The 16,412-nt window shown below is 45.8% G+C and overlaps 1 protein-coding gene across 1 annotated transcript in view; it reads left to right on the top strand.

The window, feature by feature from the left end:
- Positions 1-16,412, top strand: part of SMCO4 (single-pass membrane protein with coiled-coil domains 4) — a 63,376-nt gene that overhangs the window by 15,979 nt on the left and 30,985 nt on the right. Inside the window, exon 3 of the mRNA XM_060604393.3 lies at positions 5,686-5,799. Within this exon, the coding sequence (XP_060460376.3) occupies positions 5,686-5,799 (114 nt within the window). The remainder of the gene's footprint in view (positions 1-5,685; positions 5,800-16,412) is intronic.

Here is a 16,412-nt window from a genome sequence, read left to right as displayed (position 1 = left end):
TTTACCCCGTGTTAGTTGGCCTCTGCTTTTGTTAGTAATGGCATCCAGTTGCTTGATTTGCTGTGTGCTGAGCCTTTCATGTGCATTACCTCATTTAATCCTTACCACAGCCTTGGAAAATGGATATTTTTGTGCCCATTTTACAGGGGAAGAAGCAGAGAATCAAAGTGGTGTGGTAATTTGCTCGCAGACCAACTGTGTAAGTAGCAAGGCCGGAGACTTGCACTCAGGGTCTTCTGGTCAGGATCTGGCCTTTGCACCACACCACAAGGGTCTCAGGAGCCCGCGAATGGAAGACATTCCTGTCTGGGAGCAGGGGAGCAGCTCCCGGGTCTGTTCCGTTCGGAGGGGAGATAGGACTTCCCAGCTGTGCGTTGGGGATGTAGGGCCCCCAGTGCAAAGCGGCTTCCATGCAGAACTGGAGTTATGTTTTATTCTGCCACTTGGAGATAACTAGACCACAGAATTGTCAGTTTTTACTCTTTGCTGGGTTTTCTCCTGTTTCACTTCTTCTCTAGGTGTTTTTGCCTAAGACCTTGGGTGAGTGCCATGAGATGGTGACATCCGTGACGGTGCAGGTGGTCATGGGGTCCTTTTAACCACCTCCTCTGCGTACACCAGCAGTTGACCCTAATATTCCTCTGTTGTCAGGATTGCATGCTTTCTCTACATTTTTGAGACGTCAGCACAAGCTCTTGGCTGTGTGTGTGCTGTGTCTTTCTCTCCGGTTTCTCCTCCCTAAGCTGTTCACAGAGTTCTGGCGGTAACATTGCTGCACGTGGTCGTCTACATTTGCCGGTGTGTCCGAATGTTTAGGTGCTTTGCAGAGGCATTGCCTCATTGAGTATCCCCAGCAAGCCACCGTCACCCCATTTTACGGGTGGGGATTCTCAAGGGATGCCATAGACCTGAGACTTTTAGGTAACACACCTCATAGCTTCCTCTGAAAGTTTCATAGATAACATCAGAGGAGTGTTTATTTAAAATCAGTTGTACTCTAGGGGCACCTGGGTGGCTCAGTCAGTTGAGCGTCTGACTCCTGATTTCAGCTCAAGTCATGATCCCAGGGTCGTGGGATCGAGCCCTGCATCAGGCTCCATACTGAACGCGGTGCCTGCTTAAGATTTTCTCTCTCTCTCTCTCTCTTTCTCTCTCTCTCGCTCTCTCGGCCCCTCTCCCCAACTCACACACATGTTCTCTCTAAAATAAAAAAAAATAAAATCAGTTGTATTCTAAAGTGAGAGAACCCCTTCAAATGCTGTCTTGCTGGCTGGTACATGCTGGGGTTTCCTGTCAGGAGTCCCTGGCCCATCCTAGTTTTCCTCCCTGCCATTTCCTGCCTTTGTTTCTTAATCTGAGTCTGTATCCTATGAATTGGGGATAACACTAATAGTATTCTAAAAGATGTAAATGAGACAATGCACGTAAAATCACTCAGGACTCAGTGAGTGGATTATTACTTTTGGTCTTAAAAAAAATTTTTTTAAGTGTTTATTTATTTTTGAGAGAGAGAGAGAGAGAGCACACAAGAGTGAGCCAGGGCAGAATCTGAAGCAAACTCTAGCCTCTCAGCTGTCAGCACAGAGCCCGACAGAGGGCTTGAACCCACGAACTGTGAGATCATGACCTGAGCCAAAGTCGGATGCATAACCGACTGAGCCACCCGGGTGCCCCATACTTTTGGTCTTTAAACCACAGTGGCTTGGAGCTGCCACAGAAGCAGAGGCCTGAGAAACTACCTCCCTCCCCACCTTGGAGCCTTAGTGGCTGACTTCTCCTGCAAGCCCCTCCCCCAAAGTGAGAAGCAGAGGACAAAGCATAAGGAACCCTAAAGAACCCTGATTATAGCTAGAATCTTTCGAAGATTTTCCTATTCTTATTGGTTTCAGGGAATGGTAGCTGGTGATTTGGTTCATTTTCTGGGAACCTGAGCTCTGGGAAGTCCACTTTAACTACACAGCCACTCTCAAGTGCCTGGGCCCATTTAAAAAAATGGAGAAATGCTAAAATAGTGCTTTAGAAACAGGTATTTTAAGTGTGTGCATTGGACACATCAGTACTTTTAGCACGCACACATTCAGTGACTATCTAATTTTCCTGAGACCACTTAAAGTCTAAATTTGACACCTTCTGGCCTTGCATCTTGAAGGCCTACGGAAGCATCTAGCAGATTCAGCTTTGCATTTTTGACCACCTCATGGGAGGCCTTCCATCCCACCCCCACCCCTTGTAAGTCTGAGGCCAGACAGGTATAGGGCAGGTTCCAGAGGAACCAGAAAGGTGACTAGTGATTTTCGATCTCTGGGGATTCTGATTTCACGTATCTGTCACATTATGTTGCTCAATCCGCTTTACTTTCCAGCCTCAAGGAACTGCAGCCTTGTCAGGGAGATAGACCTCGCGTTGTGGCAGCCCTTGTATTTTTGTGGGTGCCGATAAGGATGCTCTTCTCCAGGGCTTAAGTCTTGGCGTGGTGGTGGGCGTGGTGGCGGTGGTTTCTAAATCTTCATGCATTATAAACTAGAAATTTGCAAGCCGTGGTTTTTCTTACTGGAAGAATTGCAAATAGAATTAAGGACAGGACTTTCCAGTATGAGCTGCTCTCTGCTTGGGCTCGCAGACTTTAGTTACACCATCTGGCACAGTGGGTTACAGTTACCTGTTTGCCTGTCCATCTGCCCAGCTTGATGGGGCAGGGACTTGGCCTGTGCCCTGTTATAGCCTAGGCATCTTACGTGTCTCACTTTATGTGGAAACACAATTGCTACCTACGCAAAAGATTTGCGGCAGTTGGGATCACTTCACGTGGTGGAAAGGAGGCTGTGGGGCTGATTGTCAGGTCAGTGGCCGCTGTTGATTTTGCAGAATTGGCTCTGTACCACCAGGGGGCGTTGGGAGCTGTGTGGCACCAGGCAGGCCTGTCCACACACCCGACTTGTCTACCTTCCCCACCCATGCCCCTAGTGCTTCTGTTGAGGGACCCGAAACCAGTACCCCAGTACCAGACAGGCGGTTGGTAACAAGGTGTGAGTGGTGTTATCTCCTATTCTATAGGCTAAGATCTGGAGAAGCCACCCAGCTAACAGGTAGGCAAGTCAGTCCAGATTCCTGGCCTTTAACTAATCCGATATACACTACTGCCTCTGCCCTGAGGACATATCCAGCCATACACGATTAATTAACCTGACAGCCCTAGAAATTTAAATTAGATCTAAGGAAGAACTTCCTAACTTTTCTTTTTTTTTTTTTTTAAATTAGAGCTAAAATGAGGCATTCTAGAACAGGGCTTTTCAAGCTGTCATCCATGATCCATAGTCACAGAATCAATTTCGTGGGTTGACAGAAAAGAAAAGAAAGGAGAAGGAAAGAAAAGAAAAGAAAGAAAAAAGGCCAAGTAAAAACTATCAGTACATCACAGATGGTAAGGCTGATGTGTGTTTGTGTATTTCTGCTTGCGAGTCATGGTCAAAAATGTCCTAGAGAGATAGGGATTATAGTTTCGATCATTATAGATTAGATTGTTAGGTGCCTGGGGGCAGGGGTCTGTTGTTTTCTCTTTCTTTTTATGTTGCCTCCATCCTTAACCCAGTGTTGAGTACATGGTCAGTCAGTCTGTCTGGGGGAACTTATTAAATTTCTCCCTTCTTCCTTCAGACCGGAAGAAGTCAGAACACACACTGCCCTGTCCTCACAAGGAAATGAGAGCAACGGTATTTCCCAGGCTCTGTGTGCAAGGAAAGCAGAGAGACACCGAGCATGTGGTAGTTAAGAGCTTGACTCCAAAGTCTGAGTTTGCATTCTGGGGGGTGCCCTGTCCAGGTGTGTGGCTTTGGGTGGCTTCTTTACCCCTGCCGAGCTTCACCAGCTCCATCTGTAAGGGCACCCGCCTCCGAGGTACCGTGAAGATTAGAAGAGGAAACTCAGCGCCTTTAGCACAGTGCTTGGCACCTGATAAGCAGTTAGGAAGTTTGTCTGCTGCTCATTTTTGTGGTGAATATGACGAGAGGCTAAGTGACTCACGTGGGGTCCATGGCAGGAAGCCCCTGCCAGAGCTCCCGTTCCGTGATGCTTGTAGATCTGGAACTGAACTAGAAGCCCCTGCCTGTGGTTGGTCGTGTGGTGAAAGGAAGTGGATGGAGCAGTGGCAGCAGGTGTCTGTGTGTGCAGAGAGATGGTCGAGACGGTCTGGTTTTGTAGCTTAGAGAAAACGGCATCTCTCATGTGCAGTGAGCTAGGACTATATATATCATTGTGGAATCTGAGATTATAAGTGGTATTTCTTAGAAAAGCCAGGTACTTTTTATGTAATCAAAAAGCAACAGTTTCAGTTTAATAGTATGGGTTTTGTTGTTGTTGTTTGTTTGTTTTTAACCACACACATGCATGCAGCTATTTCCTGAAGCCGAACATAGCCACGTGTGTGATTAAACTGGTGCTTTTGTGTCCAACAATAGTGATGTTTTCAGTGAAAGCTCCAAGACCTGGTAAATACAGATTTCTGAACTCACCAACGGGCCCGGCAGCGCCACTGCCCAGTCAGAATTAACTGTTGGAAAGTAAATATGTGACATGTTGAACGTGCAAGACGTTGGGCAAAACCCAAAGGGACTTGCTTTGGCATTAGCCTTAATTCTCAAGTCCGAGTTTGTTCAGTTCTGAGTACAGCCTGGGGAGTCGTGAGCCTTCTTTCTCCCTCAAAGTTATAATATTTTTACCCTTTATATCCCTTAGTGCTGATTGCTTTCGTATTTTGGGAGGGAAAGGTGGTGGAAAATTATTCAATGATCGAAAGTTTCGGGTTTATACTTTAGCTGGAAATGTGACTTTCTCCCTTGTTTGGAAACAGTCGAGTGTAACAGTTAAGAGCACAGACTTCAGCTAGACCTACATTTCTAGACTGCCTGTGCTGCTTTCCCCCTTTATTTTTTTCCAGCTTTATTGAGGTGTAATTAACAAATAAAAATAGTATATATTTAAGGAGCACAGTGTGATGATTTCATATATGTATACGCTGTGAAGTGATTACCACCATCCAGTTAATTAAGTAACACATTCATCGGCTCCCGTAGTTACCACTTTTTTTCTTTGTGTGGTGAGAACACTGAAGGGCTACTCTTAGCAAATATGAAGTGTACGACGCAGTGTTATTAACTGTAGTCACTATGCCGTACGTCAGGTCCCTACAACTTACTCATCCTATAAATTAAAGCTTGTACTCTTTGAGTGTCATTTCCCCATTCACCCCAGCCCTCGGCTCCTGGCAAGCCACCATGCTGCCCTCTGCTTCTATGAATTCCACTGTTTTAGGCTCCACGTATCAGTGAGCTCATATGGCTTATTTCACTTTGTGTGATGCCCTCCAGCCTAATCCATGTCGTCACAGCCCGTGCTGTGTGACTTTGGGCACGTAGCTTAACCTGCCTGCATTCCATCTGTGAAATGGGCTAATGATAATACTACTACTGGGGAGTTTTCAGAGGCTTAATTGGGTAATATATGCAAAGCCGTCATGGTAACGTCTGCGTATGAACTCTTTAGGACATGGGTGCTGTCATCACCACCATCATCATCATCCCAAATATTAGCAGAAGGTCTTTACAGGAGACCAGGATTATAGACCTGGCTCTGCCATTGTTAATAGCTGGTCTTGGATACATTGCTGAACCTCAGTGTTGTTTTCTCTAGAACGAGGGAGAGGCCCAGATGCTTCAGGCTCCTTCTACCTCGAATGTTCTGCTTTGTGTGCTCTGCACTCTGTTTCTTCTGAGGCCTCAGGATGTGATGCTGGCTGCCGGGAGGGTGAGATCCCATTTTCTGTTAAGGACCGCAGCTCTCTGCCCAATGTTGGTCCTCATAACCTTTGTTCTTCTTTCCTTGATTTTATATTCTCAGTGGATCTCCCTTTCCCTGGCCTCTGCAGAATGACTCCATGCTTTCCATGCTTTTTCTAGTGGATTCAGACCGTGGGTATGCCTGGTGGGCCGGAGTTAAGTCTCCACGTGGCAGAACCTCACACCTTGGGGAGGTTACAGATAAGGGTGATCCCTTCCCTTTGCCTTTGGATTTTGAATCCTGCCTGTGTTTGTCCTTTCCATATTCCCCAGCATGAGCGCTGGGGCTGCCTGTATGTGAGGTGGGCCAGGGAAAGCCACTCATGAGAAAGGGAGGACTTTTTGATGTGTACTAAACTACTTTCTCGCTTTGTCTCCCTTCTGGCCGTCAGTTTCATTGGAATTTTAAAGGGCTCACCCAAGCTAATCTTGGTGTGATTTTCTATTTTGCACGTGCATCTTTGCTAGGCGCCCCGCCCTTTTGAAAAGGTGGAGCTGTGGAGTTCACCTCTGGCCTGCCGCTGGTGTTTGAGGTTTATCTCCTTGTTCTCTGGGACAGGCGTGCGCAACGAATTAATTGAGTCGTTTGCAGCCCACTTCCGGCCTAATTGAACACCTGCCCGGCAGCTGCTGCCAGCGCGCCTGCCCGTTACCTGATTTGCCAGCCGTCCCTGTCATGTCAGTGTCTTGCTTGTACCAGAAGATTCGGTTTTGTCACTTGCAGTTAGCTTACTGTGTCCTTCAGAGAACTGCTTTCTTCTTCACTTAATTTAAAGGTGCCAATGCATCCTCTTCTGGGACAGTCCCTCTGCATTCCCGTCTTGCCACTGTCCTCCCGGTTAAGATCATGGCTGAATGGCAGCCTCATGACAGCTGCTGCGAGACCAGATGCAGAGAGAGGGTATGTGTGCATCCTGGCGTGGTTCTCATGCTCGCCTCCCTCTCCCTTGGTCCCCAGACTAAGTTTCTACCGAGTCCTTCTTAAAGTAGTGCTCACGGTTTAGAGCTAGTGAGAAATACTCTTTTAAGGGAAGGGACATAAGTTGCTTTTTCAATTAAGCCTTTACTTTGTTAGAGCCGTTTTAGGATCACAGCAATATTGAGCAGAAGGTACAGAGATTTCCCACATACCCCTGCCCCCCCATGCATGACCTCCCTCATTACCCACACGCTCCCCCAGAGTGGTACGGTTGTTACAGTCGGTGAACCTACATGGACACATCATCATCACCCAGAATCCGTAGTTTACCTTAATTAATTAATTACTTTTTTAAAAGTTTATTTATTTTATTTTGAGAGAGAGAGAGAGGGCATGAGCAGGGGAGGGACAGAGAGAGAGAGGGAGAGAGAGAATCCTAAGCAGGCTGTGTGCTGTCAGCATAGAGCCCGATGCGGGGCTCGGTCTCGTGAACCGTGAGATCATGACCTGAGCAGAAGTCAAGAGTCGGACACTTGACTGACTGAGCCACCCAGGCGCCCTCATAGTTTACCATAATGTAATACTCACTCTTGGTGTTGTACATTTTAAGAATTTGGACAAATGTATAATGACACAGATTCAGCCAATGACATATATCTGGTATTTTCACTGCCCTAAAAATCCTCTGTGCCCTGCCTATACGTCTCACCCCGACCCCTGGCAACCACGGGTGTTTTAGCGTCTCCATAGTTTTGCCTTTTTCACAGTGTCATATAGTTGGAATTATACAGTGTGAGGCCTTCTCGGATTGGCTTCCTTCATGTAGTGATATGCATTTTAAAGTCCCCCCGCGTCTTTTCATAGCTTGCTAGATCGTTTCTTTTTAGTGCCGAGTAATATTCCACTGTTTGGATGTGTCCGTTTCTTTATCCATTTACCTGCTGAAATGGATGAAGACTTGGTTGCCTCCAGGTATTGGCAATTATGAATAAAGCTTCTAGAAACATCCCCGTGCAGGTTCTTTTGTGGACATAAGTTTTCATGTCTTTCGGGTAAATACCAGGGAGTGTGATGATTGCTGTATCATAGGGTCAAAAAACGTTTAATTTTGTAAGGAACTGCCAAACTGCCTCTGTCTTCCAGTGCCAAACTGCTTGGTATTCCCACCAGCAATGAGTGAGCATTCCTGTTGTCTACAGCCTTGCCGGCATTTGGTCTTGTCGGTGTTCTGGATTTTGGCCATTCTAATAGGTGCACAGTAATGTCTCATAATTGTGTTAATTTACATTGCCCCAATGACATATGATGTGGCAAGTCTGTTTTGGAAAGAGTGCTGACTTTGTTTGACACTAGAAGTTTATGTCTTTCCAAAGAGAAAAGTGGCTTTACTAAAAATGAGAGCCAGAGCAGAGAAACCAGTCTTCCGTGATAACAGAAAGCCTTCCTGTTCATGGCCTATGTTGGGTCTTCTCAACTCTTTTCTTTGGTTCAAAATCTCATAGCCAGCAGCATGGTTTTCAGAGGAGCCCTGGCTTAAGTGTGATTTTGTTGTTAAAAATATTGTGGAGGGGCGCCTGGGTGGCTCAGCTGGTTGAGCGTCTGACTTCAGCTCGGGTCATGATCTCACAGTTCGTGAGTTCAAGCCCCGCATCTGGCTTGCCGCTTGTTAGCACAGGGCCCATTTTGGATCTTCTGTCCCCCTTCTCCCCTATGCCCCTTTTCTGCTCGCACACGCACAAGTATGTGCTCTGTCTCTCTCTCTCAAAAATGAATAAATATAAAAAAAAATACTGTGGAGACACAGCACCCTTTGTTAACTCTTTGGTAGAATTGTGTATCTTAATTTTCTCTTCATGGTGTTCTTGGCCTTTCAAAAGCAAGTGTACTATTGGGGCATTTGGGTTCCTTCTGCCCAGATTTGAACTTATGCAAAAATGGAGTAAGACAAGAAAAACATCTGTCTTTAAAATTCTTTGATCTCATTGTGGTTTTACATTTGCTTTCAGTTTCCTTTTGGTGTTTCTGTGTAGAATTTCATATTTTAAAAGTATTTTAGCGGGTTCTTCAGAAAGTTACACTTAGAACTACCATAGGGCCCAGCAATTCCACTCTAGGTATCTTTGTGAACTGAAAACAAGGACACAGATCTTTGTCTACAAATGTTTATAGCAGCTGTGTTCATAGCACCCACTATGGAACAACCCAAATGTCTGTCAACAGATGAATGGATAAATAAAGTATGGTATATCCATGCAGTGGAATATTGTTCAGCCGCAGAAAGGCATGAATTACGGATGTGCTGCAACATGAATAGATCTCAAAAGCATTATGCTATAAGTGAAAGAAGCCAAATATTGGCCAAATATTGTATGATTCCGTTAATGTGAAATATCCAGGTGGTTGCAAGGGATTGGTGGTGGGGAGACCTGGGGATTGACCCCCTAATGGTGCAAGTTTTCTTTTGGGGTGATGAAAACATTTTGGAACTAGGTTAGGGGCAGCAGTTGTACAACATTATGAATCTCCTAAACACCCCTGAATTGAACACTTTACCTTGAATGGTTAATTTACGGTCCATGAATTTGGCCTCGAGTAAAAAATTAGGCGGGGTAAGAGACAGAAAGTGCTTGGCACACAGTAAGCATTTAATAGATGTTAACTTCTAATTGATTTAACTAACGTCAGTCTTGGTTGGAGTCTGGTTTCATTTCTGCGGAAGGAGAGAATGCGGTGGACTGAGGGAGAGACACAAAATGCTGGAGGCAGAGAAATGAGTTGATTTGAGCCAGCTAGGTTGTTGTTAGACTTTTGAGGAAAGGAGACAGAAAGTCCTGTTTCCCGGATTTCTTCTAGATAGCCACTTGCAGCCTGTGGAAGCTGGTGGAAACTCACTCCCACCAGCTCGAACAAGACAAGTTTGGGAAGCACTTTGAAAAGCGTGTGGCAGGTGGCAGGCAGCGAGGGCTACAGAAGCAGTTTGATTAAATTAAAGAAGAAGAAGGGGAAAAAAAAGCCAAACCCAAGGGAGTTGTAACAGTCCTCAGGAGGTAGCGAGAGGGAAGCACCCCCTGCCTGCCTCCCCTCCCCCCCCCACCCCTGCTTCCTCAGACTTGAGAGAGTGCCCTGAGGCCAGCCCGCCTCCAGTCTCTGCAGAGCCCTGGGCCTCTGGGTTCCTCCTCGCAGGCTTGGTTTTGTGTGTCTGAGTCCTGCTTTCTTCCTCAGAAGAAGGGACTTGAGTCATCCCCTGGGCCCAGATGAACCTTCCTGCGGCGTAGAGGACCTGCGGAGAGGCTCTGTCCCTCAGCTGTAAGGGGTGAAGGGGAGGTGGGGGGTTGGCCAGGAGGTGGTTGGAGGGGGGAGCTAGGCTGACTTTCACTGATGAAGAAATACGGTTTTTAGCTCTTCTTAGCACAAAATTGTGACGTGCAAAGCTCTGGTTTTAGGACGTTACTCGATGTAAATGGGTATATTGACCTCTCTCTTTCTAGTTCTGTTTGCACGAAACATCTTTACTACACAATTAGCACCTTATTATGTACTGGCTTCACCAGTAGCGCCCGCCCGAGTAGTGTCAGCCCTGGTGTAGAAAGAAGAAAGATCGTTGGCCTTGGGGTCTGAAGAGCAGTAGCTTAGCAGTTGCGTGTACAGGATTTCTACTTAGTTTTAATATTTAATCTGTTAACTCTTACTGATTTTGGACCTGGCACCCCCCACCCCCACCGCCCTTGGGGCCTGCCGAGTGTCCTTCCTGATTGGTCCCCTGTGCCGTCGGTGGACCACTGATTGACCTGACTAGGCCAGACAGGCCTCGCTCTGAAGTTTGGTGGTTTTTTTTTAAGTTTTTAAAAAATTTAAAAAAATTTTATTTATTTAGTAATAAGGGCGGAATTTATTGTGAGGCCAGGATGTCCCAGAGGCTCTAAGACCATAATTACGGCCATGTAATAGGATGTAAAATGGGGTTTTTCCACAGAGCCTCCAGTACTGGGGTATCCCCTACCGAAGTGAGGCAGCCTCCTGTGGGAAAAATACAAAGGAAAAGCGTGGAACTGGTTTCACCACTCTTGGACCCCTCAGCCAGATCAAAGGTATTGGGGGTGGGAGTCAGACTGTGGAGAGGAAGAGGATTTAATGGGGAGATGTCTTTGGAGACATCTGCCATCTGTCCCATTGTACCCGCCATCACACCACCCAGCGTCTGCCTGAGGAGAGCAGAGAGGCCTTGTGGGCATCATTTCAAGCTCATCTCCCAGAAGTTTGGAACTTGAGGCCCAAGAGCCTTTCTCTCTGAGGTGGTGAAGCCGGAATGGGGCTCTGGAGCTCTGGTGGCCCGGATTTCCTGTCTGGAGGAGAAAGCTGGCCTGCCAGGGGGGTAGGAGGAACCTGCAGGCAGAGAGAAGCAGAGAGAGGAAACATCTCTGTTCATCTGCAAGTCCCCAGCTACCCTTCCTATGACAAAGTTTCTCTTTTGCCTTGGCTAATTGGAGGTGTTTTGTTTAGTTGCTTACAACCAAGGGCTCCAAATAATAGACATGGTGATCTTCAGCAACCACTGGACTTCTCTTAGCTCATCTTTTTCCTCATGTGTGCAATGGCAACAATAATTGCCTCATAGTTACTGGAGTGTTCAGATGCAATAACACGTAAGTGAAAACTTTGGGGGAATTGTAATGTAGGGAGCACAGAGGCTGTGACAGCTCTGTGATTTATTTTATTTTATTTTATTTTATTTTATTTTATTTCATTTTATTTTGTTTTTTAATTTACATCCAACTTAGTTAGCATATGGTGCAACAAGGATTTCAGGACCTTAATGCCCCTTACCCATTTAGCCCATCCCCCCTCCCGCAACCCCTCCAGCAACCCTCTGTTTGTTCTCCATATTTGAGTCTCTTATGTTTTGTCTCCCTCCCTGTTTTTATATTATTTTTGTTTCCCTTCCCTTGTGTTCATCTGTTTTGTATCTTAAAGTCCTCATGTGAGTGAAGTCATGTGATATTTGTCTTTCTCTAATTTCACTTAGCATAATACCTTCTAGTTCCATCCGCGTAGTTGCAAATGGCAAGATTTCATTCCTTTTGATTGCCGAGTAATACTCCAATATATATGTATATACACACACACACACACACACACACACACACACACACCCCACATCTTTATCCATTCATCCATTGGTGGACATTTGGGTTCTTTTCATACTCTGGCTATTGTTGATAGTGTCTGTGATCATTTTATTAACTACTTGACACTAATGAATGACTTGATTGTTCTGAAGCTGTTTGTTTCATTGTTTAACTTAAACATTCTTTCAGAAATAAAAGGTGCCCTTAGCATGTTCCATTTTTTTAATCATAGAATTAAAACAAGCGTAACCTGGACTTAGGTATTTGTAGAAGTGAGTGAATGGGTCTTGGTAAATTATGGCCTTTTCAAGCCTAATAAAAGCTTCCTCTGAGGTGAGCTCTAAATATGTCTTGGTGAGCACTGAGTATGGATTCCATATCCATGGTCTGTTCTCTGCACTTCTGTGCCAGGGAAAATAGTGCTGAAATTTTAGAGTGATTGCACATTTATTTGGCTTTGAAATTAAGTTGTCTTGGGTTTGAATCCCGAAGTTTCCACTTACTAAACTATGTTGTCCTTGAGCCTCAGTCTTGTCATCTGTAAAATAGGAATAATCCAACCCTGCAGATTGAGAATTATAGGAGATAATGTACTTACGGTCCTTGGCCATGTCTTGTATGTGGTAGGTGCTGAGTAAATGGGGCTGTTACTATTAAAAAATGAAAGTTTTAGTTACAGTCTCAACTAAAGGGGGTGAGACTAGAAAAATATGAATTCGAATTGACATTTAATAACAAAATCAAATCAGCACTATAAAAATCAATTTATCAAGTATTATTGGGTGTCTCGTCTGTGCAAGGGCTGTGGGTGCGGTGTAGATCAGAAGGTGTATAACACCCTTCTTGTTTGTTGGGGGAACAAGTCATAGAGTTGGACTTTGGAGGATGGCAGAGGATTGGAAACTGGGAGGCATCACACAGAAGGAACTAGAGCTGTTGGAAAAATGAGGTGAGAGAAGCGATATAAAGAATTAAACATTTAGAGTGATCTTTAGAAAAGGCCAAATGATATATACACATTATGCCTCATTCCCCCTATTTTATGTTTCCTTTGTCTTCCTGATTCCATCCCAGACCTGCTTACTGTTTCTGATCAAGATGGTGAAGATCCAGACCCGTAGCGCATTCCAGACTTCAACATTTTTTTGAAGACTCATTTTCTCTGTGAACGGTTGGCTTTTTGTTGGCCCACACCCTTCAATGATCAGAATTCTCCTGGCACATTCTGCCTCCCCCCTCCCGTTTGCTCTGCCTTATTTTGGTTTCTTGCAATGTAAGTGGCCTTTTGGGAATTTTATCATGTTGAATCATGGCCGCTCATGCAGCAGATGTTTGTTGAACACCTACTATAGGCAGCAGGCAAGGCAGTGTGCTAGGGAGGCTTGGGGACTAGAAAGATTGATGAGACAGGGTGGTCCCTGCCCTGAAGTAGCTCACTTAGTGGAGGGAACAGATGGGCAGATGGACTCTAATTAAATGTGATTAGTGCTTTATGTTGGTCAGATAAGGAAAGACGTTTGGCAGGAGCCCCAAGTCCCCAAGTCCTCCTGCAACCACTTGCTGCTGTGCTCGCTTCATGAAGGTCCACCTCCCTGAGCACAGTCTGCAAAAATGCATTCTTTATTAGGTCTGCAGTTCTGATCAGAACTATCAGAACTAACAGTCTGCAGTTCTGATGTGAGATTTCTCTGCGTGGGTCCCTGCTTGGTGAAGTGTTTAAGTGAAGGTCCCTTTTGTCACCCCCACGCACATCCTCCTCCGGGCAGGAAGTCTAGATGGGAAGAAAAGTCTAGACCCAGGAGTCCGATCTCTTCCTGTCCTCCCACACACTTACACCTGCATCTCCCCGGGCTCCCCTGTCTCAGAAATGGCACCACCATCAACCCCGAGGCCCGCGAGCCCTGTGACACCTCCCGCTCTCTCCACCCTATACCTCATTAGTCACCAAGCCCCGTCAGTTCTGTCTCCTCCTCCTGCTCTCCTCCGCTGCCACCCCAGCCGGGGCCTCCATCTCCAACTGCGGGTCATGATTCCGGTTACTGGTTATTGGGTTCTGAAGGTAATTTAGAGTTCTTTACCAGCCGAAAGTGTGTGTGTGTGTGTGTGTGTGTGTGTGTGTGCGTACGTACATACGTACTGGGTTGTAAAGTGTCTTTCCTATTCTGTAAGTTACGGTAAAAAAAAAAAAAAAAAAAAAGTTGTAAAGTTTCTGTTTGACAGACATCTGTACTTTCACGTTGAGCTGCAGCCACAATAAACAACTTCTTATGAGGCAAACTGGATGATGTTCTCTAGAGCAGAGTCACATACTCTTAGGAGAGGTACAGTCTGTGTAGTCACGAGGTCTGTGCAGCCTGGTCCCTGCCGGCCTCTTGAGCCTTATAGCTCTTTCTGTCTCATGGGATTTGAGACCCCTTGGGGCCTCTGCATGTGTTCCCCTGACCTCTCAGACTCAGGCCCCTCATGACCTGCCCCATGGTACCCGGAACTGCAAGTTCACAGCACTTACCAGCACTTACTACGTCTATAAAGAAATAGTTCTTTGCTCACTAGACATCTGTCTGGGGGCAGGGTCACAGGCTGGCTCACATCCTCCGTCCCGAGGGCAGGGTGTGCGATGTCAATCAATGGATGCCTCCTGGGTATTCTGTTAGCTGTGGATGGTAAAGAAAGGCAGGAGTCTTATGTTTGGCAGCATTGACTGTATCTATCAAAATATTCCTCACTCTCTTTTTCTTATCCAACCTTTCCAGAAAGCATTTCTTTAATTGGCCATGTTTATTCATGTCGATGGTTCAGAATCTTGTGAGTGGGTTTTTTGTTTGTTTGTTTGTTTGTTTGAGATTATCTTTTAATTCAGTGGATTCCCAATGTCCTGTTCGAACTGGGTGAAGAGCTGTTGGCCCACATCTGTTGGGCAGACCCTCAGTCCCTCTTGGGATGGGCAGTGTGGTCTTGTGAAAGAGTCCTAAGCCCCCAGGTCAAGTGAGAGAGGCCTCGGCCACACTGGTTCTTTGCAATTCAGCTGTGAGACTGCTTCCTAGGCCACTAAATGGGGGTGATGACAGCATACCCTCTTCCAGCCCGGCTGATCATGGCAGTCAGGGGGGAGATCAATCATGTGAAGGGTACATGACGTAGCAGTGTTGGCTGTTCAGGAAGGTGGTTTGGTTGTTTGGTTTTTGTTTTTTTTCTCCCTTCTTTCTTGGATCTCCTTGTGCTTTGCTTGACAATGTTCCCTTGTTATTGGAGAGATCCTACAGGCCCAGTGGTATCAGGCCCAACCAAGGTCAAGGGCAGTTCTCTAGAAACCTGTCGAGTGAGTGTAGCCTGGGCCATAGCCATTCAGATTCTTTCTCTGTGTTCATATGCTGGTGATTTTTTAAAACCTTGATATTTGACCTTGGGGATTTTATGGCTTTGATTAAGTGCAATGACAACTCTGTAGTCCGCTTTGGCCCCAAAATCATAACTAAAGTGAAAATACTCACAGCTTTTTGTTTATTGAGTTTATATGCCAGATGTGTGCTCAGAGCATCTGCGATGCGTTACCTTTCCTCCCACCCACTTGGTGGAGTAAGTGGCAGATTCCTTATTTTGCAGAACAGGAAACTGAGGTCCAGTGCATTCAAGAAACTTACCGAGATCTTCTAGTTGGAGTTTTGTACAGCACCCCATTCTCATTTTAGTTACAACTACCCTGTTATCCTTTTTTAAAAATGTTTATTTATTAATTTTGAAAGAGAGAGAGAGAGACAGACAGTGAGTACAAGGAGGGGAGGGGCAGAGAGAGGAGAGGGAGGATCCCAAGCAGGCTCCACACTGTCAGCACAGAGCCCAATGCGGGGCTCAATCTCCCGACCTGGAGATCATGACCTGAGCCAAAATCAAGAGTCGGATGCTTAACTGACTGAGACGCCTAGGCGCCCCTCTTTTTTTTCTTTCTTTTTTTAATTTAGCTGATAATTATCATAAACTCCTTGAGAGCAACTTTTGGTAGTTGTGTTTTGTCTATTCTATACTGTCTGCATTCCTGATTGGTGTAATCCAGCTTTTTCTGGGTGAGACACTTGCTCAGGAGGCCTGGTTGTCTGGTCTGAGCCTTCCCATCCCGTACTGGGTGCTGCAGGGCTGTCCTTGGCCACGGGGGAGCTTCCTGCCCCATCTGTTCCTGCCCCACCCCCCAGGTGGTGGAGTGCGTGCCGTGCCGATAGGATGGAGTGCACACTCTGGAAATGGGAGCTGGTCTCCCCTCTTCCTGACTTTTTATTTCTAAATGCTTCTGTTTGTCTTCTCTGGGCCGCATTCATTTTCCCTCTTTACTGCTGCAGTTTATTGCTCTTTGCTGGCTCCTTTATTTTCATTTTCTAAACTTGCCTGAAATGCATCTTGATTCTGGCATCTTCAGATGTTTAGAGCCCTGCACTTTGTTGCTGATGATTTCCCTCATTTTGCAGAATTCCATTTGGTTGCAAGTCTATTTTGCAAGACTCTGCTTCTTTCCTTTCCATCATTAAATTTTAATATATTTTTTTC

Source organism: Panthera onca, chromosome D1 (assembly GCF_046562875.1).
Source record: "Panthera onca isolate mPanOnc1 chromosome D1, mPanOnc1 haplotype 2, whole genome shotgun sequence".
Classification (NCBI taxonomy): domain Eukaryota; kingdom Metazoa; phylum Chordata; class Mammalia; order Carnivora; family Felidae; genus Panthera; species Panthera onca.
Note: the sequence above shows the minus strand (reverse complement) of the source record. Positions and strands in the feature narration are given on the sequence as shown.